This window comes from Gorilla gorilla, chromosome 1 (assembly GCF_029281585.2).
Source record: "Gorilla gorilla gorilla isolate KB3781 chromosome 1, NHGRI_mGorGor1-v2.1_pri, whole genome shotgun sequence".
Classification (NCBI taxonomy): Eukaryota; Metazoa; Chordata; class Mammalia; order Primates; family Hominidae; genus Gorilla; species Gorilla gorilla.
In genome coordinates this window covers 88,898,887-88,924,260 of record NC_073224.2, presented here as the reverse complement: position 1 = coordinate 88,924,260, position 25,374 = coordinate 88,898,887, and the positions used below count along the sequence as shown (strand labels likewise).

Sequence of the window (25,374 nt, the reverse complement as noted above, 5' to 3'; positions counted from 1 at the left end):
TTCATCGTCTTCTGTCCATCTTCACTACAGCACCACCTCAGTCCATACCAAAATTTTACCTGGACAACTGCAAAAAACTAATCTCCCTTCTATTCCTATCCTTTTCAATCTCTTTCTGTAGAGAAGGCAGTACCATTTAAAAAGCATGATTCAGATCTCTGTGGCAGGAACTGCCGGTTTCCCATCTCAATCTCCATTGTCCCTTTTCTCATTAGTAATAGACAGCGACATTCTTCAGCTTCCCTTGCAACTGGATATAGTCATGTGAGTAGGTTCTGATCAGTGGGATGTAAGAGGAAATACTGGGTAGGACTTTTAGAAGATCCTTTAAAAGGGAGGGGACATCCTTTCATGTTTTGGCTTCTTTCTCCTTCTGGCATTAAACATGCTGGCTGGAGCCTCAGAAGCTGTTTTGGACCAAGGACCCTGATGATCATGAAGCCTCCATACTAGTCCCAGTGATGAGGCAAGCCTTTTACATGAGAAATACATAAATACAATACATTTAATAATAAATAAATTTAAGCCACACTAGCTAGGTCCTTATTATATGCAGCCAATACTCATTCTAATTGATATATTTCCAATGTGTTCCAATTCACTTAGACTGAAATTTAGACTATTTATCAAAGTCTACAAGGCCCCTTGAAGATTTTATTACTTAATCTGTTCATTTTCTGTCAGTTGCCATTAAAATTCAAATTTATAAGAATAGACATGTCTATCTTAATAATAAAATAAAAATTAATAATAAATGTCTATCATTTTTCACTACTATGGTCCGAATATCTAGGTCACTTCCTGGCACATAGTAGACGCTTAATAAATGTTTGTTGCATAAATGCACGTTTGTTGAAAATAAATCAATCAGTAAAATGAAAATGCTATTCCTCCTTCAACATTCTATGTATTTTTTATGTTTAAAGTTGTAATGGTGGCCAGGCACAGTGGCTCATCCCTATAATCCCAACACTTTGGGAGGCTGAGGTGGGAGGATCGTTTGAGTCCAGGAGTTTGAGACTAGCTTGGGCAACATGGCAAGACCTGTCTATAAAAAAAAAAAAAAGAAAAGAAAAAAAAAATTAGCAGCACATGGTGGCATATGCCTGTAGTCCCACCTACTTGGGAGTCTGAGGTGGGAGGATGGCTGGAGCCTGGAAGTTTGAGGCTGCAGTAAGCCCAGATCATGCCACTACATTCCAGCCTGGGCAACAGAGCAAGACCCTGTCTCAAAAAAAAAAAAATTGTAATGATGATAGAATGGGATGCAAAGATTGGATAGATAAAGCAAATAGAATCAGGGCATATGAGGTATGCTGTTTGTCATTATGTCATTTATTGCTTGGGTGAATCATATTATTATTACTATTTATTTATTTATTTTTTTGGATGGAGTTTCACTCTGTTGCCTAGGCTGGAGCGCAGTGGTGCAATCTTAGCTCACTGCAACCTCTGCCTCCTGGATTCAAGCGATTCTCCTGCCTCAGCCTCCCAAGTAGCTGGGACTATAGGCGTGTCCCACCATGCCTGGCTAATTTTTTGTATTTTTAGTGGAGATGGGGTTTCACTGTGTTAGCTAGGATGGTCTCAATCTCCTGACCTTGTGATCTGCCTGCCTCGGCCTCCCAAAGTGCTGCAATTACAGGCATGAGCAACCGTGCCCAACCAGAATCATATTATTTTTGATTCTCATGTTTTTCATTTACAAAGGAGATATTATATTAAGAGTTTCCTACTACAAGGAGAATCTGTAAAAATCAAAAGAAAAAAACATACAAATGCCTATAGGTTCTCAAATGAAAAGAGAAAAGCAAAGATATCACCTGCCCACCTTATGGTTTCAAAGAACTAAAAATAAGACTTTAGGTTCAAGATGTCAGACTACCTCTTGGGTTTATCTTCTGTCTCCCCAGGTTCAGGACATTTTACCTAACTAAATGAGAATAAAATGATTTTTTTTTTTTTTTTTTTTTTGAGACAGGGCCTTGTTCTGTCGCTCAGGCTGGAGTGCAGTGGTGCAATCATAGCTCACTGCAGCCTCAACCTCCCTGGCTCAAATGATCTTCCCACCTCAGCCTCCTGAGTAGCTGGGGCTACAGGCACCTGCCACCACACCCAGCTAATTTTTTTTGTATTTTTTGTAGAGGGAGATTTCATCATGCTTCTCTGGTTGGTCTTGAATTCTTGAGCTCAAGCAATCCACCTGTCTCAGCCTCCCAAAGTGCTGGGATTACAGGTGAGCCACTGTGCCTGGCAAGAATAAAATGATCTCTAAAAGTATAAATTCAGCATGTATAGAATGGAAGGGCCACGCTCCTGTCTTAGGGTCACTGCATTCGCTACCCCTCTGCCTAGAATAGTCTTCCTCAGCCACTCCCACAGCAAAATCCCTCACTTCCTCTGTCTTTACATGAATCTTGCTTTGCAATGAAGGCACCCAAATGGCTCTGAGCTCCTCCTACCCAACATTCTTTTCTGTTTTTCTCCATGGGGTTTATCACTTATACTATATGCTTTCCTTTTTTTTTTTTTTTTTTTTTTTTTTTAAGAGTTGGGGTCTTGCTTTGTCACCCAGGCTGGAGTATAGCAGGGTGAACATGGCTTACTGCAGTCTCAAACTTTCGGGCTCAAGCAATACTCTTGAGTAGCTGGGACTACAGGCACAAGCCATCGCACCTGGCTAATTCTTTTTTTAAGAGATGGGGTCTTGCTATCCTGCCCAGGCTGGTCTTGAACCCTTGGCCTCAAGCCTCCAAAGTCACTGGGATTATAGGCATGAGTCACTGCACCCAGAAATTTACTTCTTTATTATGTTTTTGTTCTCCACTGTATACTTTTCTCCAACAGAATGCTGTTTTGTTCACCGATGCATTTCAGATGCCTAGAGCAGTAAGCAATGCCTGGCACATAAATAAATAATTGTGGAATGAGTAAATGAAATGCTGAATGAAAGTTCAACATATCTGTAGAAGATAAAGGAGTGAGAAGAGTAGTCATTGATGAAATAGGTGGAAGAAGCTGAAGGACAGCGCCCAGGAGGGTAAACCGTTGGAATGAATCAAGGCTTAGAAAATAACAGTTCTTAAGAAGGACATGAGGATCAAAAGAGAATTGAAAGGGAACCAGCTACCAGCTTCCTCCCTATCTGATTCACACATAATGCAGTGGCCCTGAATCTCCTCCAATTATGTCTTTTTTTTCCCTTTTGGGGAGAGCAGTGGCCATGATCACGGCTCACTGCATCCTTGAACTCCTGGGCTCAAGAGATCCTCCCACCTCAACTTCCTGAGAAACTGGGACTATAGATGTGTGCAACCATACCTGGCTAATTTTCTTATTTTTATTTTTTTGTAGAGACAGAGTCTCAGTTTGTTGTCCAGGCTGGTCTTGAACCAGCCCTGGCTTGAACCTGGCTTCAAGTGATCCTTCCACCTCAGCTTCCCAAAGTGCTGGGATTACAAGCGTGAGCCACCACACTTGGTCCCAATTATGTCCTTGACCAGTATTGCCTAAAGGTTATACTCCACACTTTGGGAGGTTCAGGGATAAAGGATAGACAGAGTATCTATCTGTCTAGGATAGATTAAAGCAGGATATTTTAAGGAAGACATTGCAAAAAAAGAAAAAGTTTCCTAGTAACCCTAGGAAAAATAAACATTTGTTAAGAAATCTATTCACAGTATATTACTTGGTTTGTAATGGACAACATTTACATAGTCTTAATAATGTAAACACTTCATTGGCTTATCTAATGCCAGTTATATGACAATATAGGGGAGAGGGGCCGAGGAGTGGTGTAACAGAGTTAAATCCTCATCTGCCATAGCCAGAAAACAGATGTCAGAATTTGATTTTCTTAAAAATCAGTAAAAGCAATGTTAATATACCATTTAGTGTATGGAAGTAATGACTAGAAAGAACAGCTAAATTAAAAATGTTTGCCCCTGACTGGAACTACTGAAGGTGTGTGGGACGGTGGACCATGGGATTACTGTTTTGTGATACAACATTTAGGGAATTTACAAAGTCTCTAAAGTTTGTCGAGTCGATAGCCTTCTGAACAGGTGAAAAATTCTGATAAGAGAAATAGTAGAGCTGTGGCCTCACTCAGGTGGAGGTGCTGATGGAAGGGATACCAGCAGACATTATTCAGAGACATTTGGTCACATATGCTCCAGAGCTGAACTGCCAGTTGATTGGAAAATCTGCAAATAACTGAAATTGTTTGCTTTGATGACACTAGTCAGCCTGCTCAAGGCCAGCTGCTCAAACTGACCTATATTCTAGCTGTCAGTGTATTTTAGCTTATTTTATCCCCCAAAATAAAACATCAATCTACCAAAAAATGCATCTATGTATATGTATGTGTGTGTACATGTGTATGTGTGTGTGTATATGTATGACTCACTGACCCCACACAGTCAAATATTCTTCTTTCCCCTTTCCCTCATCTCTTTCCATCATTTCATCTCCTACTGATACTTTCATTGGTTCTTTGAATAGGGCCCTATGTGGGATCCTTCACTAAAGCTTCCTTAATTCAGGCAGCGCATCTTCTTGGTGCTCCAGTCTGTCCCCCTTATCCCTGTCTCATTCTAGCAGTCCACACCCAAGGGTCTTGTTACCCTCCCAAGGGCACCCTGGGAAGAACTTATAATGGTTCCAGACTGGCTGTTTCTCCCAGGTGGGTTTTATCTGATCCATAAGAAACCCTCACACATCCTTTCCCACAGTCTGGGATGGCAGCTTGATCCCAGTGTAGCCACAGGCCACTTCAGCCTTCTTAGGCATGAGGCAGGCCCCAGTGTTCTATGTCCTCTGATTCTAAGGAAGACACCTCACCAGGCTTGAGGTGATGAAGTAAACAACCCACTTGAGGAGGGCACACAGCACCTCATCAGTTCTCACCAAAGAGATCTCTTCACAAATCCTGACCCTCTACATCCTCTTCCTCATTTCTATGTCTTAGGTCTGGGCGAAGGATCCAAGATTATAATTGATTCTCAGCTATTTCCTTTGTAAATTCTGTATATCCACTGCCTCAGTTTGAATTGCAGCATTAGTTGTATCTTGGTGCTCTGGCACAAATTTCAATTTCAACATCATATTACACACATACCACTTTTGTGATAATAATATTACCAATTTTGTAAAAATATAACAAACGAGAGAGAATTTAATAAATGCTAGTAATAGAACTAGACTCAGGTAGGTGTACATTCCCCTGACATCTTCCCTGCCCAGTGCAGGTGAGACTATTGCTGAAGTCTTATCCTCTTTGTACTCAAGCTCTCAGAGGACTAGAAATCTTCATGGTCCAGATCCTAAGGCTCTGAACCTACAGCCTGATTCCTGTTTTCCAAAAAGGGAGATGGACTAGTGTTAGTGCAGTTTCAACAACATGCTCATCCCACTGTGCAAAGCTGCAACTTTCTCATTCTCTTGATTTCTACTTCATGCTGTGTCTATGAACTTCCTATCTTCTGGCAAGTATTACCTAAAATCCAACCCCACATTTGGGGGAGCTCGGGTATAATGAGCAGAGGATGAACTTAGGAATTAGACTGATGGCAGATTGAATAAAGCCTGTCACTCATTCTGTGGTATTGGGTAAGTTACTTAAGCTTCCAGAACCACAGTTTAAAAAATCTATACAATGAAAATAACCCTCATCAACCTTAAAGGGTTAATATGAGGATCCACTGAGAACGCACATGAAATGGAGAAAGAATGAGAAAAAAAAGTTTATTTTGCACCTGCTATGTACCAGGCAGTTTAGATACATTTCTTCCTGATTTTTAATATCCTTATAATATAGGAGTCCTCTACTTGTAGCCTCTGATTTCCCAACCAGATTTAGCCATAATCACCAAGGTCCTCTGACTAGAGTAGGCAGCCCATTAGGAGCTCCCTGGCCACCATGAATGGGGGCTAGAATTGGTGGTGTTGCTCTGTGTCTGACACCCATCATGCCCGTAGTGACTGAGTCTTTGGGTCCTTACATCCCCTGAATCCTCTGCTATGTTTTCTCAGATCACATGGCTGGTTGGTGTTATTGGTTTGTAACTTTTTAACTTTTGCTTCTCAGATGGTCTTGAATTCTTGCCCTGAAACCAAGCCCTGTTTTCTGGAGCCCCAACCTGCTTAGCCCTGGCTAATTCTCTCTCAGTCATGTTCTTTACCCACTGGAACCTGTTTCAGACTAGACCAACAAAGCAATAATATTCTTATCTGCCAAGAAACACCATGTCATCATGTCAGATTGTACCCCCCTTTGGATTCCATCCTTTGGTGTGAATTAAGTGGGATATTTTAGTTTGAGTTCTGGTCACACCCCATTTTGCCAGAGCCCCTATCCCCAAACCCTCCCTGACAGTTATAATGAGATTGGTTCTCTAGACTCAATACAGGTACATTCCCTTACTCTTCTCTTCCCCATTGGCCTAGGCTGCTGAAGTCTCATCATTCTTTGTGCCCAAGCCGCTTATGAGACTTGAAGCCCTCAAGATCCACACCCACTCCTTCTAGATCTTAGTCTCTAGATTTCCCAAGAACAGTTAGGATAATTTTAAAATGAAGTAGGTTACTTTTAAATCCATGAGACATAGCCATCTTTCTAATGGCATCCATGTCTAAAGCGTTGAGCCGAATATTCACTGTGAAGTGATGATAGGGAATGAAGTCCCTGCCTCGGCAGTGGTCACATCTGTGGGCATCTTCTTCTAAAAAGCGGGCACATTTCAAGTGCATGGCTTTTCTCTGGTCCTTGAGCCACAGCTCGTAGGCTGTTTTCTGCATCATAGGGTTACAGAATCGAATCCTGTGGCACTCGATCACCTCATTCTCCAGTTCACGAAGCTGTTCCTCTTCACCGTGATCTGGAGAGAGCAAAAAGGGTTTTTCAGCCAGGCAGTGGGCAACAGATCAGCCCCTTCAACCTAACATAGGTCAATTCTTTAATCTAGATGGGTCCTTAAGAGGAAATTGGGTCACTCCAGGTGCTACTCACCCATCCCTTCACTGGGCTTCAGAGACAAGGAACGATAGTGCACCTCAAATGAGGGATCATTCTGTTTCAGGGCCTTTTGAAGCTCCTTGCCATTCCGGAAACAATAAAAAATGTTAGATTCCACTAGGGTTGCCAGGGTCTTGATCATCATCTTCATATTCCAACAGGGGAGAATCTCAAACAACAACTCAGTGGTGAAGGTCAGGCCAATGATGGCAGCACATCTCACCAGCATTTGGTGGGAAAGTCTCATGCTATCCAGCTGGATCAGAGAGATTTCTGCAGGTAGAAGGCCACACAGTAGAAAACTAGTTATTTATCTTTATCTAATATGCCGTATTTGATAAAGAGCAGGTGGACAACCATCCTGCTCTACAGTTCTTGTTGAAAGAAACTCAGCCAAGCTAAGTCAAAAGAAGTATTTGTTTAGTACCTAATTTGTGGATAGCACTTGTGCTGGGAGTACTAAAGATGCAGGCTTATGGCCTAGAAAGACACACAGCACAATGACCTGACAAAATTAAGATCTATTTCATGGTGTTCTGATTTTGTGCTAAAGTGTGACAAGTGTGTGTGAGGAGAGGAGAGGACATTGTAATCACTACTGTCAGAAGGAGCAGGCCCTGCCATTCCTGTGCTTTGTTGACTTCCTCAGCTGGTCCTTTTGTATCTTCTTCTCTGCCTCCCCTTTCTCCTAGAAACTCCTGGTTTCTCTCTATCTGCCCTAGAAATTTATGTATTCTCATGACATACATTATCATCTCTGTGTCATGACCAAGTGTCAGAGAGTTCACAGCTCCTATCCCAACTTTTCATCTAAGCTTGAATATCGGTAGCTCATGTGACTTTCTGGACATTTTGACCAGGATGTCCTTCTGTTAGGGACAAAATTAGAATTTCTCAACTTGCCCAAAAAACACAGTAGAAACTAAGCTAGTCCATCCTCTTTTTTTTTTTTTTTTTTGAGATGGAGTCTCACTCTTGTTGCCCAAGCTGGAGTGCAATGGCTGATCTCGGCTCACTGCAACCTCCGCCTCCTGGGTTCAAGCAATTCTCCTGCCTCAGCCTCTTGAGTAGCTGGGATTATAGGCACCCACCACCATGCCCAGCTAATTTTTTGTGTTTTTAGGAGAGATGGGATTTCACCATGTTGACCAGGCTGGTCTCGAACTCCTGACCTCAGGTGATCCACCTGCCTCGGCCTCCCAAAGTGCTGGGATTACAGGTGTGAGCTACTGCCTTCTTACATTAGTAGACACAGCTAATGAAACATAAATGTCACTCTTTTGAAGACTGAGGACCTTGAGATGTCCCTAGGCCACCTTTATAAACATTGAAAGTTGCTTATGGATGGCATGAATTGGAGCTGAGTTCATACTAAAACATTCCTTGAAAGTCATTTTTCTTTAAAAGAATAATAATACATCTTTCTTTCTTTCTTTCTTTTTTGAGACAGAGTTTTTCTCTTGTTGCCCAGGCTGGAGTGCAATGGCGTGATCTCGGCTCGCTGCAACCTCCGCCTCCTGGGTTCAAGCAATTCTCCTACCTCAGTCTCCTGAGTAGCTGGGATTACATGCATGCGCCACCATGCCCGGCTAATTTTTTTTTGTATTTTTAGTAGAGACGGGGTTTCTCCATATTGGTCAGGCTGGTCTCTAGAACTTCTGACCTCAAGTGATCCACCCTACTTGGCCTCCCAAAATTCTGGGATTACAGGAGTAAGCCACTGTGCCTGGCCAATAATATGTCTTTCATATAAACTCGTTTGTCATTTCTTTCTCATAAAAGTGGATGACAGGAAGTATCTCAGTATTCGATTTTCTCCCTCATTATTTGGTTTCTGTTTAATTGAAAATGTACAATATTTCATTCTTTTATGCAGATCCCAGAATATACACAGGGGGAAAGATGGCTCTTAATTAGGAGCAAAGCCAAGCCTACCCTGGAGCCTTCTCACTGCTTCAGGCAGTACAGAGCAAACAGACAAACAACCAATGTTGCTGTTTTTCTTTTTCCTTTTGAAAACAGACATCCTAGAGAAAGCCAAAGTGAAGTTTAGGGACTAGAAAATAAATACCAGGTCAGATTTTCTTTTCTTTTTTCTTTTTGAGATGGAGTCTCACTCTGTCACCCAGGCTGGAGTGCAGTGGCTCACTGCAACCTCCGCCTCCCAGGTTCAAGCAATTCTCCTGCCTCAGCTTCCCGAGTAGCTGGGATTACAGGCGTGTGCCTGGCTAATTTTTTTGTATTTTTAGTAGATACGGGGTTTCACCATATTGGCCAGGCTGGTCTCAAACTCCTGACCTTGTGATCCGCCCGCCTCGGCCTCCCAAAGTGCTGGGATTACAGGCGTGAGCCACTGCGCCCGGCCAGATTTTCTTACCTTTTAATGACGTTGGAGGTGACAGGTTTTTCAGTCTGACGCCACTTGTGAGGTGACAGACTTCTTCACTTTCCTTGTCACTATGGAGAGTAACCATGTTTAACTTCTCTGTTAGCTTAATGGAATACTCTACAGGGGTATAAAAGGGAAGAAAAGTTGAGTCATTATCCTGTCTTATAAGGTCTGATTTTCCAATGAACTTTGAGATGGATCTCATATGAGGAAGACTGGGCAGAGATGTATATTGGCTCACCAAATAGTCTGGAAACCCTTTTTTTGTTTTGTTTTGTTTTGTTTTTTGTTTTCTTGAGGCGGAGTCTCTCACTGTCGCCCAGGCTGGAGTGCAGTGGCATGATCTTTGCTCACCGCAACCTCCGCCTCCCAGGTTCAAGCGGTTCCTGCCTCAGCCTCCCGAGTAGCTGGGATTACAGCCGCCCACTACCATGCCTGGCTAATTTCTGTAGCGATGAGGTTTCACCATGTTGGCCAGGCTGTTCTCAAACTCCTGACCTCAAGTGATCTGCCTGCCTCGGCCTCCCAAAGTGCTGGGATTACAGGTATGAGCCACACTGCACCAGGCCACTGGAAACCTTATTCTAAGTAAAACTGATTCATGAAAATCTAGATGTACTCAAAAATGTTTTGTCTCCCTCTGCCAATCCTGCCCAACCAAAAGAATTGGCACTATTGATGTCTTCCATAGGATATAAGGCTTTACAAACGTTTGATTCACAGTCAGATTATCAGAATGTATTATATATGTATTAGGTATAAACATAATGTATATCAGAATGTATTATGTATATATATATACATAAACATATATTTGTATGTATACATTTACATACCCACACTCAGTTACAAACACATTCTGTGAGGCACTGTACTCTAATTAGGACATAGCTACTATCAGAAAGAGATATTTTAAATGGTGAAGTTTGAATAGTAAATGTGCCCAGTAATTTGGTTTCCTAGTACTCCAAAATGCATTATTTTTCTATCCCTTCAGCCATTCATGTAGTCCTTGGTAGCTGCAAGACTGTGCTAGGTGAGGTGGAAATAGGAAGGTGAATAAAACCAAGTTCCTTATTTCCTAGAGCTCTAAGTCATGTACACAAAGAGCTGGACTGCCAGGCAGTAGATGAGTGCCATGTGATTGGGCACATACAGTAAGCACCAGAGTTCACATCAATACAGGACATATTTATTAAGGACTTTCTGTGCATCATATCCAGTGAAGGCTATAAATGTGAATAACACATGCTTCCAGCCCTCAAGAGGCTTAAAAATCTGTAGAGACAGATACATAAGTAACTAATTATAACATCAGGATGGGTGACTTAAGAGCTAAAGAGCAAAGAGTAACATGTTGTGGGAACAGAAAATAACAATTAAATCAGACTTGGTGGATTCAGAAAGGCTTGATAGGGGAGGAAGTACTTTGATTGATCCTTGAAGGATGAAGAGATATTCTAAGTGGCAAGTGGAGGAGAGGCCAACGCGAAGGCACAGGAACCTCAGAGTACTTAGCGAGTTAGGGGAATGGAGCGGCCCAGCATGACTAAAGTGCAGGGGCTGGAGTGCTCAAGCGCTATGTGGGAGACGTGTTTGGAGAGCTAGTTTGGGAGCAGAGCATGGAGGGCATTAAACACCATAATGTGAAGACTAGACTTTATAGACAAGAGGGAAAGGTCACAGATTTCTGAAGAGGAGATAGTAGTAATCCAACTAGTCATATTTAGGAAGGTAGCACTGGAAGCAGCATATGGAAAAGGCGAGAGACTAGGACAGGGAAGACTATGTAAGGAGCTATAACAATGGAATGTCAAGAAGTGAGGATGAATAGAACCAGGCAAGTGGTTCAGCAAGGAGAAAGCAAATACTAAAGATATGGAGGAAATGGGGCCTAAGCAAGACAGTGATAGAAGTGACAGAGACATGGAGTACAGAAGGAGGGGTGGTTGAGAGGGAGGATAATGCATGAAGTTTTAGATTTATTAAGTTTAAGGGAATCTGTGGAATAGTTCAATGGGCAATTGGAAATATGGGTGTGGAATTAAGGGTGAGGTTAGGGTTCGACACACACACGAAGGCTGAGAAATAGATGAGTAAATGAAAACAACTGGGGAAAGAGTTGTTTCCAATTCCGGCAAGCTAGCAAAAGAAAAGGGTTAAGGATAGAACTTGAAGAATGTCCCAGGAGGAGTAGACCCAGGGAGAGAGCCAAGGATTATCTGAGGACTGGTCAGAGAGGGGAACAGGAGGAGTGTGAGGTCAGGAAAGCCAAGGGAGGATAGCATACCAAAAAGGGGGCCGTGTGTGTGTGTGTGTGTGTGTATGTGTGTGTGTTGGGAGTAGGAGAGTGGGGCTCAAGGGTATGATGTGGTCCATGCTGTTTTATGCTTATTTCCCCTTCCAGGACCTAGCATTGAGACAACCATTCTTTCCATCACTCAACCAGTATTAACTGATTGCCTCTAGGTGCTAGGAATTTTCCTAGGATTGGGGATTCAGGAAAGCACAAAACTCCATGCCTCATGAAGCTCACATTCTAATGGGAGACAAACATTAAACAATAGATAAATACATTAAAAGGATAATCTTATAATGTAATTCAATTGTGTGAAAGAAATAAAAGGGTGATAGACAGAATGTACTCCCTACTCAGGTTCGCCTGTTGTCAGCCTTTGCCCTATTTACTATATGCTAGGTTCCTTCTATGTGTACATATTTTTCTGAAGCATTTGAATATGTCACACACATCACACCCTATACTCCCAAATACTTTACTCTGTATTTTCTAAAAATATTGACACTCTTTTGTTTGTTTGTTTTGTTTTTTTGAGACAGGGTCTCACTCCTGTTTCCCAGGCTGGAGTGAAGAGGCGTGATCATAGCTTGCTGCAGCCTCAACCTCCCTGACTCAAGCAATCCTCCCACCTCAGCCTCCCAGGTAGCTGGGACTACAGGTGTGCGACACCACACCCGGCTAATTTGTGTATTTTTAGTAGAGATGGGGTTTTGTCATGTTGCCCAGGAATGTCTCAAACTCCTGGGCTCAAGCGATCCGCCCGCCTCAGACTCCCAAAGTACTGGGATTATAGGTGTGGGCCACTGCACCTGGCCAACACTCTCTCATATAACTAGAATATAGTTATCACCTTCAAGAAACTTAACATTGGTCAGGCACAGTGGCTCGTGCCTCTAATCCCAGCATTTTGGGAGGCCGAGGTGGGTGGATCACAAGTTCAGGAGTTCAAGACCAGCCTGGCCAAGGTGGTGAAACCCCGTCTCTACTAAAAATGCAAAAAAAATTAGCCAGGCATGGTGGCAGTTGCCTGTAATCCCAGATACTCGGGAGGCTGAGGCAGAGAATTGCTTGAACCCAGGAGGCGGAGGCTGCAGTGAGCCAAGATCGTGCCACTGCACTCCAGCCTGGGCAACAGAGTGTCTCAAAAAAAAAAAAAAAAGAAATTTAACGTTGATACAATACTTTAATCTACTGTCCATATCCCAATTTTGTGACTTGATCAAATAATATCCTTTAACATTCTCTTTTCTTCCACTATAGGATCCAGTCCAGGATTATGTATCATATTTATATTTTTAATTGAAGTGAAATTCACCTAACATGCAATTAATTATTTTAAAGTATACAATTCAGCGGCCTGTAGTGCATTCACAATATTATGTAACCAGAATCTCTCCTTAATTTTAGTTTTTTAAAATTAAGACACAAAAGACACTGAAGGGTTTTAAATAGAGAAGACACCTGATTGTGTTTTAAAAAGCTCATAACAGGGCCAGGTGCGGTGGCTCACACCTGTAAACCCAGCATTTTGGGAGCCCGAGGCGGGCAGATCACTTGAGGTCAGGAGTTCAAGACCAGCCTGGCCAACATGGCAAAACCCTGTCTCTACTAAAAATATGAAAATTAGCTGGGCGGTAGTGGTGCATGCCTGTAATCCTTGCTACATGGGAGGCTGAGGCAGGAGAATTGCTTGAGCCTGGGAGACGGAGATTGCAGTGAGCCGAGATCGTTCCACTGCACCCCAGCCTGGGCAACAGAGTGAGACTCTGTCTCAAAAAAAAAGCTCATAACGGATACTACATAAACATTTAATGAACAAGTAAACAAAGTAAACAAATGTATAAAATTCAGAAATAGTATTTACTCTGCAGTATTTATATTTACATATCGCTTTCCTTTAATCCACTGGCATCTTAATATTATTATAATGGAATTATTTAGTCTAAAAATAATAATCATAGCAGTCATTATCTATTTAATGATCCACTATCATCTTTAAAACTAATTTGGCCAGAGAAAGTCTTCTTTATTTTTTCATCACAATCATCCAGAAAGAAAAAAAAAAATTGATCTTTCCTTAAAAAGCAAGCTAATGTTTCTTGTTCCTTAAAAAAAAAAAAAGGTAGAGCTTTGCCCTGTTCTCTCAGACAACCATCTGTCTCATTTCTCCTACAGATGTGCCCTCGGGGGCCACGTGGTCCTGTAGTCATGCTATTGAACAAGAAGTGAGAGGCAACAGATGCAGCACAGACTGAAACATGGATAGGGACATCTGAGCATCATTCATTCACCCAGGAGGCGGGGGTTTTTAGGAAGCAAGAGGAATCTTTTTTATGAAATTTCCCTCATTGTCACCTTTAGGTGGTGATTTTCTATCCTGCTACATAAAGACAGCAGCACCATAAGTCCTTTATTGCACCATATTCACCTCAGCATGACACTGATCTCACACCTATATTCTTGTCTTTAAATTTAGTCGCAGAGGAATACGTTTTGACCCTCTAGGTTTAGTAATGTTAATACACGTCGTGCTTATAGCTGTTAAATCATCATATTACTTAATTTGAGTCACAAAAAAATGAAGAGGCTTCCAATTCCAGGAAGAGAGAGTTGGTATGTTTTTCCCTATTCCTCCTGCTAAATATAGTTAAAACCCCTAGACGTTATGTGTAAAACAAACAGAAGATGACATTGAAGGAGGAGAGAAGTCAGACCAGCTAGGGACCTTAGGACCCAAGGAAAAACGTGGCAGTGGGTCCCATGGCAGGGCTTTCTTTTTGCCTCACGTGTTCAAGACTTAGAGCTTAAAAATCTAGCAACTCAGAAACACCAAGGGAGTGGAAACAAAAAAAGTCCCAATTAAAGCCTGCTCTATCTAGCCTTAATTCTCTGCTTTCCAGCTTGTATTCTCTGGCCCCCACCCTTTTCCCTGCAATAAAATTATTTTCCTAAAAATTCCAACTGGCCTCCTTTATGCCTTCACTTCAAATTTCATCCCTGTATATATCTGTGTAGCACGGGATCTTTGTTGATAACTCACTTCGTACTAGCAATTTTACCTCTGGCAAAAAAGGAAAGGCTTTTTGAAGATAACATCAAAGTGGCCCTTCAGTTCTGGGCCTTAAGATTTGTCAATGTTCTTTCATTTCTACTATAGTTACTATTTTTTTTTTTTTTGAGACAGAGTCTCACTCTGTTGCCCAGGCTGGAGTGCAGTGGTGCAGTCTCAGCTCACTTCAACCTCCACCTCCCAGGCTCAAGAGATACTCCTGCCTCAGCCTCCCGAGTAGCTGGGATTACAAGCGCCCACCACTACACCTGGCTAATTTTTGTATTTTTAGTACAGACGGGGTTTCACCATGTTGGCCAGGCTGGTCTTGAACTCCTGACCTCAAGTGATCTGCCCGCCTCGGTCTCCGAAAGTGCTGAGATTTAGGCGTGAGCCACCACGCCCGGCCATAGTTATACAATCTTTAGCAGAGTCCAGTGAGTCCCAGGCAATGTTAAGTTCGCTTACAATCCGGAATATCAGATCCAATAATTCCTGGCTCCCCAGAACCCTCTGACTCTACAGGAAGCAGCCTGTGGAATAGCCCATTTTTGCTACCTTCTCTGAATGAAGACTTAAGTTAGGCAGAACAGAGTAAGAAAGAACCATCACCGCAGGACTTACTGAACAGGTTATTCCAGGTCCTATTTGTCTTTTCCTCAGACTCCGTTTGTTGGAAAACGAGTACCTCATGATGTTCCAGGTTTTTAAGCAATTCTTCACAGTAAAATGGAATCCCACAGCTTCCCTCCCCCAGGTACCTGTAGTGAAAACAAGGCAATCTGTTTACATTGAAGATACATCTTTTAGGAAGGAAAAACATGTAAGTCTTCTCAATCACTTGAAAATAATTTCTTGTCATTCTTCATTTGTTTCTGTTTGCTTTCAGTTTTGAGGCATTGCTTTGTTTTCTTTTTATTTCACTCATGTGTGTACACAGTAAGTGTGCACACACTTGATTTATAGTTTTTAAAACAGACATTGGAAGGATAAGCCAAAAACTAATCAAAATAGTTACCTATAGGATAAGGGAAGGAAGCAAGACTAAGGATGTACCTTTTTGGCTTTGGAAAGATATACATGTTCTATATAATTTAAACAGAGAGAGGGGGAGAGAGAGAGAGACCGACAGAAAGAATGAGTGCCAAATTGCTGCCTGGAGTTATCTTAAATGAGCCTTTGTTCAAGACATCTTTCTTCCAGAAGCAGGGCAACCTCATTCCAGATACTAAGATGGGCTGTAAACAGCCAGCTAAAGAAAAAACATTCTCTATGTTGTTAAGGTGACTGCTGTCAGGACGCCAGGAGAGCCAGGCTCGGTGGCTCACGCCTGTAATCCCAGCACTTTGGGAGGCCGAGGAGGGCGGAGCATCTGAGCTCAGGATTTCAAGACCAGCCTGACCAATATGGAGAAACCTCATCTCTACTAAAAATACAAAATTAGCTGGGCGTAGTGGGGCATGCCTGCAATCCCAGCTACTCGGGAGGCTGAGGCAGAAGAATCGCTTGACCCCGGGAGGTGGAGGTTGCGGTGAGCCGAGATCCTGCCATTGCACTCCAGCCTGGGCAACGAGAGCGAAACTAGGTCTAAAAAACAAAAAACAAACAAACAAAAAAAAAAACAAAGAAAACCCCAGGAGAGGAATCACTAAAAAGCTCAGAGAGCACTCACCAGTGAGTCAGCTTTCCACATCTGCCATAGACAGAGAACACCAATACCAGACCACACCATTGCCAGCCAGGTAAGACCTTGCTTAGTGGCAGGTCATGGTCTTTAACGCTTACCAGTTTGCCTTTCCTGTCACTTGCCCATAACAATGCTCTTAGTCACTGCAGGTTAAAGTGAGTATATCCATACCCCCCATGATGAAAGGGAAATAGAGCTTTTCACTAAGCAAAGTTTAAGAAGGCGTAACAGGGAGGCAACATGGAAAAGGTGAGCAACATCCATCCTACCAAGCATTATGAATGGCTCCTTCAAAAGGTGGACCAGACCAAGCATGGTGGCTCACACCTGTAATCCCAGCATTTTGGGAGGCTGAGATGGGAGGATTGCTTGAGCCCAGGAGTTCATGATCAGCCTGGGCAACACTGTGAGACCCCATCTCTACAGAAATAAAAAATTTACCGGAGGTGCACACCTGTAGTTCTGGTACTCGGAAAGCTGAGGCAGGAGGATGGCTTGAGCCCAGGAGGTCAAGGCTGCAGTGAGCCATGATGGCACCACTACACTTCAGCCTGGGTGACAGAGTAAGACCCTGTCTCAAAAGAAAACAGAAAAAAAGAAAAGAAAAATTTTTTAAAAGGTGGGGCCAGGAAAGATACTGAAATAGGCACATCAAGACACATACTAAGAAATCTGATGAAGTCTAGACCGAGGGAATGTATGCAGATGTCGAGAGTTCAGAATAGAAAGAGGTTACTTACGAGTCCAGTTCTTTGGAGATGCAGCTCACATTGAGGTCAAGACAGATCTTGTTGGAGATGTCGTTAGGCTGTACTGCACCAACGACGATGTAGGTGGTGTTCCTGTTCTTCATTACGGCACTGGCAGCTGCACAGGGAATGTTAACGAAGGGACACAGGGACATAATGATGAAGATAGGAAGAGTCCGGATAAACTTCTCCATAAATCTCCAGGAGGTCGAATCCACAAACTGGGCCTCATCAATGATAAAAATAATCCTTTCCTCTTTCACTATCTGGACAAGATACAGAAAGAGAAAGAGAAACACCATAGGATGTCAGGTTTTTTTACACGTGTATGGGTATGCGTATGTATCCATTGAGCTTCCTGGTTTGCTTATGATGCAGCGAAAGAACTTAAGTTCAATCTTTTCTTTCCAGTAACTTTGCATTAATTTTTATTCCATTAACTTAGAATTTGTGGCTATTTGGACAGAGCCGGCTGGAATGGACTCTTACTTGGTCAAAGCTTTGTGTAAAGATAGTGCAAATTTGGAGAATAGATGGAGTTTTAGGGGTACCCACAAAAGCTAACTGAAGTGCCCATTACATAAAAATAACTGGTTTGTTAATTATGAGTCATTTTAATCTATTGAACAATAAAGTTCTCCTGGGGAAATCTACTTGACTTTTATTCAACCAACATATATTCAACACACGCTTACTGAGCACCTCCTGGGCTAGGTGCTGAACAAAACTAGTCCTCGCCCTGCTGGCAGCTGATGCTATTCTAGTTTGAAATGTGGTATGTGTTACACTTAAAAAACAGATCACGTGTCCCTTTTCTCATATAGACTACCCTCCCCTAAGTAGTCTGAATGATTTATTCACTCATTAAGCATTTATTGTGCATCTATCAGGGTCAGGTGCTGTTCTAGGTACTGGGAATACAGTCTCAAACAAAATATGGAGCCTACATTTTAGCGTCAACCACTTACGTAGCAGGCTCTGCCTTACCACTGTGTAAGGTGTCACAATGCAGAAAACCGGCTCCCCAATTCTCACTGCTCCAGACTGCTAATGGCTGCTTTTTGTTTCCCTCTGAGAAGAGACTGAGTTAACCCATTCTTTCTCTTTGTGCTTGACAGTCATTATAAAGTGTTATAACCTGCCTTGTTCACACATACCTAAGTCTACTCCTGCAGCCCCATTCTGTCACCAAATACTTAGCCCTTTGACTAGCCCTGAGAACAGTTTAATTAATGAGGAGGTAAGCACTACATTGTTTTGAGTTTGACTGGTATCTTTAAAAAGATGGGGCAGATAGAAATTTAAGTTTTAATCTTGGGATAGCCTTGTTAATGAATTATTCATAAATTGAAGAGAATAAAGCAGGAACAAAAAATCATGAATTCAATAATAAAACATTGGCCTGGTTTCTTCTAATTTAAAATGAGGATTGGGTTCTTTCTAAAGTGAAAAAAAGCCAACACTTACATTATACTTACTATGTTCCAAGTACTGCGGGATGCTCTTTACATAATTAACTCATTTAATCCTCACAACATCCATATAAAGTGGTAATGTTGAATCTATTTGCTGAGAAAATTTGGGCACAGAGAAGTTAAGTAACTTGCCCAGGGTCACACAGATAGTTAATGGTCCAAAGACTTGTCAGTACATAATCAAACACAGCTTTGGTAGCAGTTTCCAAACAAGATTCTGCTTCAGTACCAACTGAAAAGTTTTAAAACAAAAGCAAACAACTAAACAGGTTCCTAGGCCCAATCCACATCCTACTTTTTTAATCTTTAGAGTTAGAACTCACAAATCCATATTTTTAAAGGAGCTTCTTGTAAATACTTGTGATGCAAACAGTCTAAACCCTGACACTTAGAAACTACTGATATTGTTTTGCCTATGACCTGAAGTACAGAAGAAGAAAGCTGTATTATAAATATAATACAATGCCACCAACTTATATCGATCATTTATTATGTACAATTATGAGGCACATTTCTCATCAATAGTGATATAGAAATGTTAAGAGACTCTCTGTTCTTAAGAAGCTCACAGGCCAGGTGTGGTGGCTCACACCTGTAATCCCAGCACTTTGGGAGGCTGAGATGGGCGGATCACAAGGTCAGGAGTTTGAGAACAGCCTGGCCAACATACTGAAACCCCATTTCTACTAAAAATACAAAAATTAGCTGGGTGTGGTGGTGCGTGCCTGTAGTCCCAGCTAGTCGGGAGGCTGAGGCAGGAGAATCGCTTGAACCTGGGAGGTGGAGGTCTCAGTGAGCCGAGACTGCACCATTGCACTCCAGCCTGGGCGACAGAGCGAGATTCTGTCTCAAAAAAAAAAAAAAAAAGGCTCACGATCTCCTGAGGGAGAGAGAAACAGATATATAAGTAATGAATGGCAATATGCCATAATAGTATAGAGTGTATAGTATAACTAGAAATGTGTTCACAGCCTTACAGAAGCCTGGTGGAAGAAGAATTAGTCATGTCTAGTGATCTGGGGAAGTTCTCACCAAAGAGGTGACATTGAAAGATGAGCACCATTTCTCTAGGTTAAAAAAAATCTTTTGGCTTTTATCTTATTACCACTGGGACTTATTTCGAGAGTATAAAGTATGGGTTGGTGTGATTTGCATATACCCTGAGAATTATATGAAGGATGAATTGAAGCAGAGAGGTGTGAAGCACAGAGTTTTTTGGAAAGCTATGGAAATAGTCCAGGAAAAAATGATAAGAGCCTGAACTATGGCAATAGGAAGGGAGGACAAGGAGATTCCAGAGACTGAGGTAAAAATAGTAGGACTTGGCAGTGAGTGAATGCGGGAATGTGGGTGAAAAAGAAGGCAAGGATAACTTTAAATGATACAGAATGGCATAATTTGCTACTAATGAAATCAAGGATCAGGATCAGGATGAGGAAGAAAGGGCACTATAGTAAAAAAATGAATTTGGCATTAGACACTCAACTCAGCGTGAGTCACTACATCCAAGTGGAATACATACAAGGCTCTTAGGAATATGGTTTTGGTGTTTATAAGAGAGGTGGGGACTGAAATATAAATTTGGTGATCAATATATAGCAGACAGTCGTGATATTACCGGGAGAGAGCTAACACTTGTTGAGTGTTTCTTATGAAAGAGACACTGTTCTAAGTGTTTCTACATATAATCTAGTCATTTAAACTTACATCCCAGTGAGCTACGTACTATTATTTTCCTCTATTTGATAGATGATAAAGCAGAAACATAGAGAGGGTAAGTCACTGCTCGAGGTTGCTCAGGTAGCAAGTGATAGGCCTGGGGGTTCAAACCTCAGTGGTCTGACGACAGAGCCTGCATATGTAACCACTTTGGTACATTATATCTCAACAAAGGATGAAAAAATGAGTGCTGAGAGAGGCCAGACTCCTAGGAGTAATGTTAAGGGACTCTTTTCAAGGCATCTAAATTCTAAACAGAACTTTAGCTTGAGGTTTGGAAGGATGGAGGAGAATGAAGCACTTTAGGACAAAGCCTTCACACACTTCAAAAGCCTCTTGCCAATGCGGTCTGAACTCCTCAAACCACCTGGCTTTGTGGTGATTTGCCCAGTTTTCTTCCCCCTACTTCTTGACCCACAGATGCTCTTACCCGCTTCAAGATCTTCATAAACAATATTTCCAATTGTTTTTGCTTTTTCAAGGTGCTCATCCTGGAAATCTCCCGAGAAATAGGGAACTGTACAAAGAATTATGAGAATATTGAGTATGGGAAAATAGCAAAGGGAACTACTGGCTGTGCAACTTTGGGCGAAACACTTAACTATTCTGTGTCTTAAAATCCTCATGTGTTAGATAAGTGGTCCCAACCTTTCTGGCACCAGGGACTAGTTTTGTGGAAAACAATTTTTTCATGAACTGCGGCAGAGGGGATGATTTTAGGATGATTCAGGTGCATTACATTTATTGTGCACTTTGCTTCTATTATTATTACATTGTAATATATAATGAAATAATTATACAACTCACCATAATGTAGATAGAATCAATGGGAGCCCTGAGCTTGTTTCCTTGCAACTAGATGGTCCCATCTGAGGGTGATGGGAGCCAGTGACAGATCATCAGGCATTAGATTCTCACAAGGAGCATGCAACCTAGATCGCTTGCATGCATAGTTCACAATAGGGTTCATGCTTCTATGAGAATCTAATGCTGCTGCTGATCTGACAAGAGGAGGAGCTTAGGTGGTAATGTGAGCAATGGGGAGTGGCTATAAATAGAGATGAAGCTTCACTTGCTCACCCACTGGTTACCTCCTGCTATGTGGTCTGGTTTCTAACAGGCCATGGACTAGTACCAGGGGTTGAGGACCCCTGTGTTAGATAATTCAGGAAAAGACAGGGCAGAGTCTGCACTGGCATCACTTGTAGGAACAGAGTGACTTTGTGTCCCAGAGTAGCTAGTATAGCTATGATATAAAGGTAAGAAAAAAATTAGTCAGCAGGTGGCCATTTGGATTTTCTTGAGTATGGTATTTCAAGATACCTCTAATATGTCAAGAATGTGGATGCACATCCAGAGAGGATTGGGAGCCATTTACTCACCATCTGGATACTCCAGATATACAGACCAAAGAGATGCTAAGTCACAGTGCACCAGAGAGGAGTCGCTGTGCCTGCCCATGGCTATTTGTGCATAAGTATAATACTAGCTAGTTACCTGAACATGGAAAATGTCATTAAGAAGACAGTAGAACTTTTCATCCAACAGTGTCATGACTTTATTTCGAAGGTTGGTCTGTCGTTCTTTATAATGTTTACAAGTGTCTAGGCCTAGGACATTGGCCATGAACATCTGGATGGTATAGAAAGTTTGATGGAAGCTGATCTTATTCAATGAAATGGCAATAATCCTGTTTGTGAGAAAATCAAGAATCAGAAGAGAGTTTTTAAATATATATTTTTGAAAATAATAGAGGTTGAAGGAAAGCTCTGTCTTCTCATATTCAGCTATAATGATGGAGATTTTCCAAGCTATCTCGCAATGGTTCTTTATTGCTGCTTCTGATATACTCCCTCTTCTCCTGTTCCTAAGCCCTGATTAATTTAACCTAGCTAATTCTCTCCTTTCTAGTCCTACTGCCACCCTATACTACCACAATAGCAAGCCACTACCCCCATCCAGGTCATGACCCTCTGACTGGGAGCTCCCATTGCCTAACGGCATGAACCCAGGCCTCCTTTATGTGACACACAAGACTTTCCAAAGCCTCATTCTATCCTTTCTTGCCACTCTCTGCCTAGCAATCTACCCTTCACCAACAGCAAGCAGGTGAGAGTTCCCTGCACACCCAGAGCTATTTCTCCTCTCCATGCCTTTGCTTATGCTGTCTCCTCAGCCCAGAGTGCTATCGCTTCTCATTGCCCCTCATTTGAGGTTCATCTTAAGTCTCAGCTCAGGTGTAGCCTCCTGGAAACTGTCATCAATGTCCTAAGGTTGACTACATACCCTTTCTTCTCTGAACTTCCACAATTCTCTATTGCATGACTCTATCATTGCCCTCACTACATTCAACTTTTAATGCTATCTGATATGGTTTGGCTCTGTGTCCTCACCCAAATCTCATCCCGAATTGCAACCCCCGAGTGTCACGGGAGAGACCTGTTGGGAAGTGATTGGATCATGAGGGCGGTTCCCCCCATGCTGTTCTCATGATAGTGAGGAAGTTCTCATGAGATTTGATGGTTTAAAAGTTTGGCACTTCCTCCCTTGCTCGCTCTCTCCTGCCACCATGTAGGACACACCTTGCTTCCCCTTTGCCTTCTGTCATGATTATAATTTTCCTGAGGCCTCCCCAGCCATGTGGAACTGTGAGTCAATTAAACCTCTTTTCTTTATAAATTACCCAGTCTCAGGTAGTTCTTCATAGCAGCGTGAAAACGACTAACACATTATCTCTCTCCTCCTCTTCTGTGAGAGCTCCTTGAGGGCAGAGAGCAGACTTTATTGATATTCAGGGCTTTGGCACTTGTTCACACATGTCCCCACAAAATTCATGTGTTAAATTCTTAGCCTCTAGGACCTCAAAGTGTGACCTTATTTGATAAGAGAGTCGTTGCAGATACAATTAGTTAAGATGAGATCATGCTAGAGTAGGGTAGGCCTCTATTAATCCAATATAACTGATGCCCTTATAAAAAGGAGAAATTTGGACACAAACAACACACAGGGAGAATGCCATGTGACATGAAGGCAGAGATTAGGGTGACGCTTCTACAAGCCATCTTTGGAACACCAAAGATTGCCAGCAACCACCAGAAGCTAGCAGGTGGGCATGAAACAGATTCTTCCTCATGGTCCAGAGAAGAGAAGATGCCTTGATCTCAGACTCCTGCCCCTGAGAACTATGAGACAAATTTCTGTTGTAAGCCATTTGTAGTACTTTTTTACAGAGGCCCCGGCTAGTGAATACAGCACTTAGTAGTTCCCGAACATAGTAGGAATTCAATTAATGATTGAATACATGAATAAACAAATGTCTTCTGACTGTTGTGAATTATCCCTTCAGCAATGATAAAGATATTTTAAAACTGGCCTTTCTCCGGCCTAACTTTAATGTGGGATAGAGATACAGCTAAGAATATTATAAGATTAACAAGCATTTTCCCCTCACACTGTTTAGGTTAGATGGGGAAGGGATATGAGACACCATCATTATTGTCCTGGTCATCACCACTGTTATTGAATACCATACTATCTACTTCCATGAGGAAGTAGAATGGATTGTCCCAAAGATAGCCCTCATAATATTCCTTATATGAAAATAAATAAACAACATGAGACAAGTATATTAGATCTGTCTTCCAGGGAAAAATCCAAAGACCTCTTATTCTCTATCTCCAGTCTCAGTACTAAATGGTTTGAACTAGTGATTCCCTGTTGAGGGAAGAGACAGACCCTCTCATATTGTTTTATACTCAGAAAAGGAAAGAAAAGTGAAATTAAAGGCAGATAGCCCGGCGCCTAGGAACCAGGCCCAGGCCTGGGCCTGCCTGACCTACGCCCGGTAGTTAAAATTCGACCCCTGACCTAGCAACTGTTGTTATCTATAGATTCCAGACATTGTATGGAAGGGTATTGTATGGAAGGACATTGTGAAATCTCTCGTTCTGTTCTGTTTCACTGTGACCACCAGTGCTCGCAGCCCCTGTCACGTACCCCCTGGCTTACTCAATCGATCACGACCCTCTCATGCGGACCCCCTTAGAGTTGTGAGCCCTTAAAAGGGACAGAAGTTGAGCATCTGACGAGCTCGGATTTTGAGAGGCTAGCCTGCCGATTCTCCCAGCTGATTAAAGCCACTCCCTTCACTATCTCATCTCCCAGCTGATTAAAGCCACTCCCTTCACTGTCTCGGTGTCTGAGGGGTTTTGTCTGCGGCTCATCCTGCTACATTTCTTGGTTCCCTGACCGGGAAGCGAGGTGATTAACAGATGGTCGAGGCAGCTCCTTAGGCGGCTTTAGCCTGCCCTGTGGAACATCCCTGCTGGGGACTCCAACCAGCCAGAGTGACGCGGATCCTGAGAGCTCTCCCGGGTAGGCATTTGCCCCGGTGGGACACCTCGCCAGAGCAGTGTGTGGCAGGCCCCCGTGGAGGATCAACACAGTGGCTGAACACCGGGAAGGAACTGGCACTTGGTGTCCGGACAACTAAAACTTGGTAAGACTAGTCTTTGGAACTTGCCCACTCCATTTGAGTGGAAGCATGGCCTGATCACCCACGGCGTGCCTTTATCAGCACTTTGGTTTTGGTTTTGACTTGGTTTGAATCGCTTGACAGGACTGGTCTTGGGAACTTGCCCACTCCATTTGGGTGGAAGCATGGCCTGATCTGATCACCCACGGTGTGCCTGTACCGGCACTTTGGTTTTTGTTTTTGACTTGACTTAGATTGCTTGATACTTTGGTTTTGGTTTTGACCTGGCTTGAATTTCTGGATACTGTGATTTTGGTTTTGATTTTGGTTTAGTGTAAACTGCAAAAGTGTGTGTGTGCCCTTTTTACCTGTTCTTTGTTTTGTGGTGTGCATGTGGTGTGAGAGTGGTGTTTTGTCTCGAAGAAACATGGGTCAGGCACAAATCAGCCCACCCTACTAGAAACTATGTTGAAAAATTTCAAGAAAGGATTTAAGGGAGATTACGGTGTTACTATGAC

The 25,374-nt window shown here is 42.4% G+C and overlaps 1 protein-coding gene across 2 annotated transcripts in view; it reads right to left on the bottom strand.

The window, feature by feature from the left end:
* ADCY10 (adenylate cyclase 10) overlaps positions 1-25,374 on the bottom strand; it is a 107,399-nt gene that overhangs the window by 29,906 nt on the left and 52,119 nt on the right. For both annotated transcript variants that reach the window (XM_031004998.3, XM_055365252.2), the window contains 7 exons: positions 21,880-22,072; positions 20,813-20,899; positions 17,180-17,454; positions 15,377-15,513; positions 9,393-9,521; positions 7,010-7,288; positions 6,588-6,878 (listed from right to left, as the gene is read on the bottom strand). In XM_031004998.3, the coding sequence (XP_030860858.3) occupies positions 6,588-6,878; positions 7,010-7,288; positions 9,393-9,521; positions 15,377-15,513; positions 17,180-17,454; positions 20,813-20,899; positions 21,880-22,072 (1,391 nt within the window). The remainder of the gene's footprint in view (positions 1-6,587; positions 6,879-7,009; positions 7,289-9,392; positions 9,522-15,376; positions 15,514-17,179; positions 17,455-20,812; positions 20,900-21,879; positions 22,073-25,374) is intronic.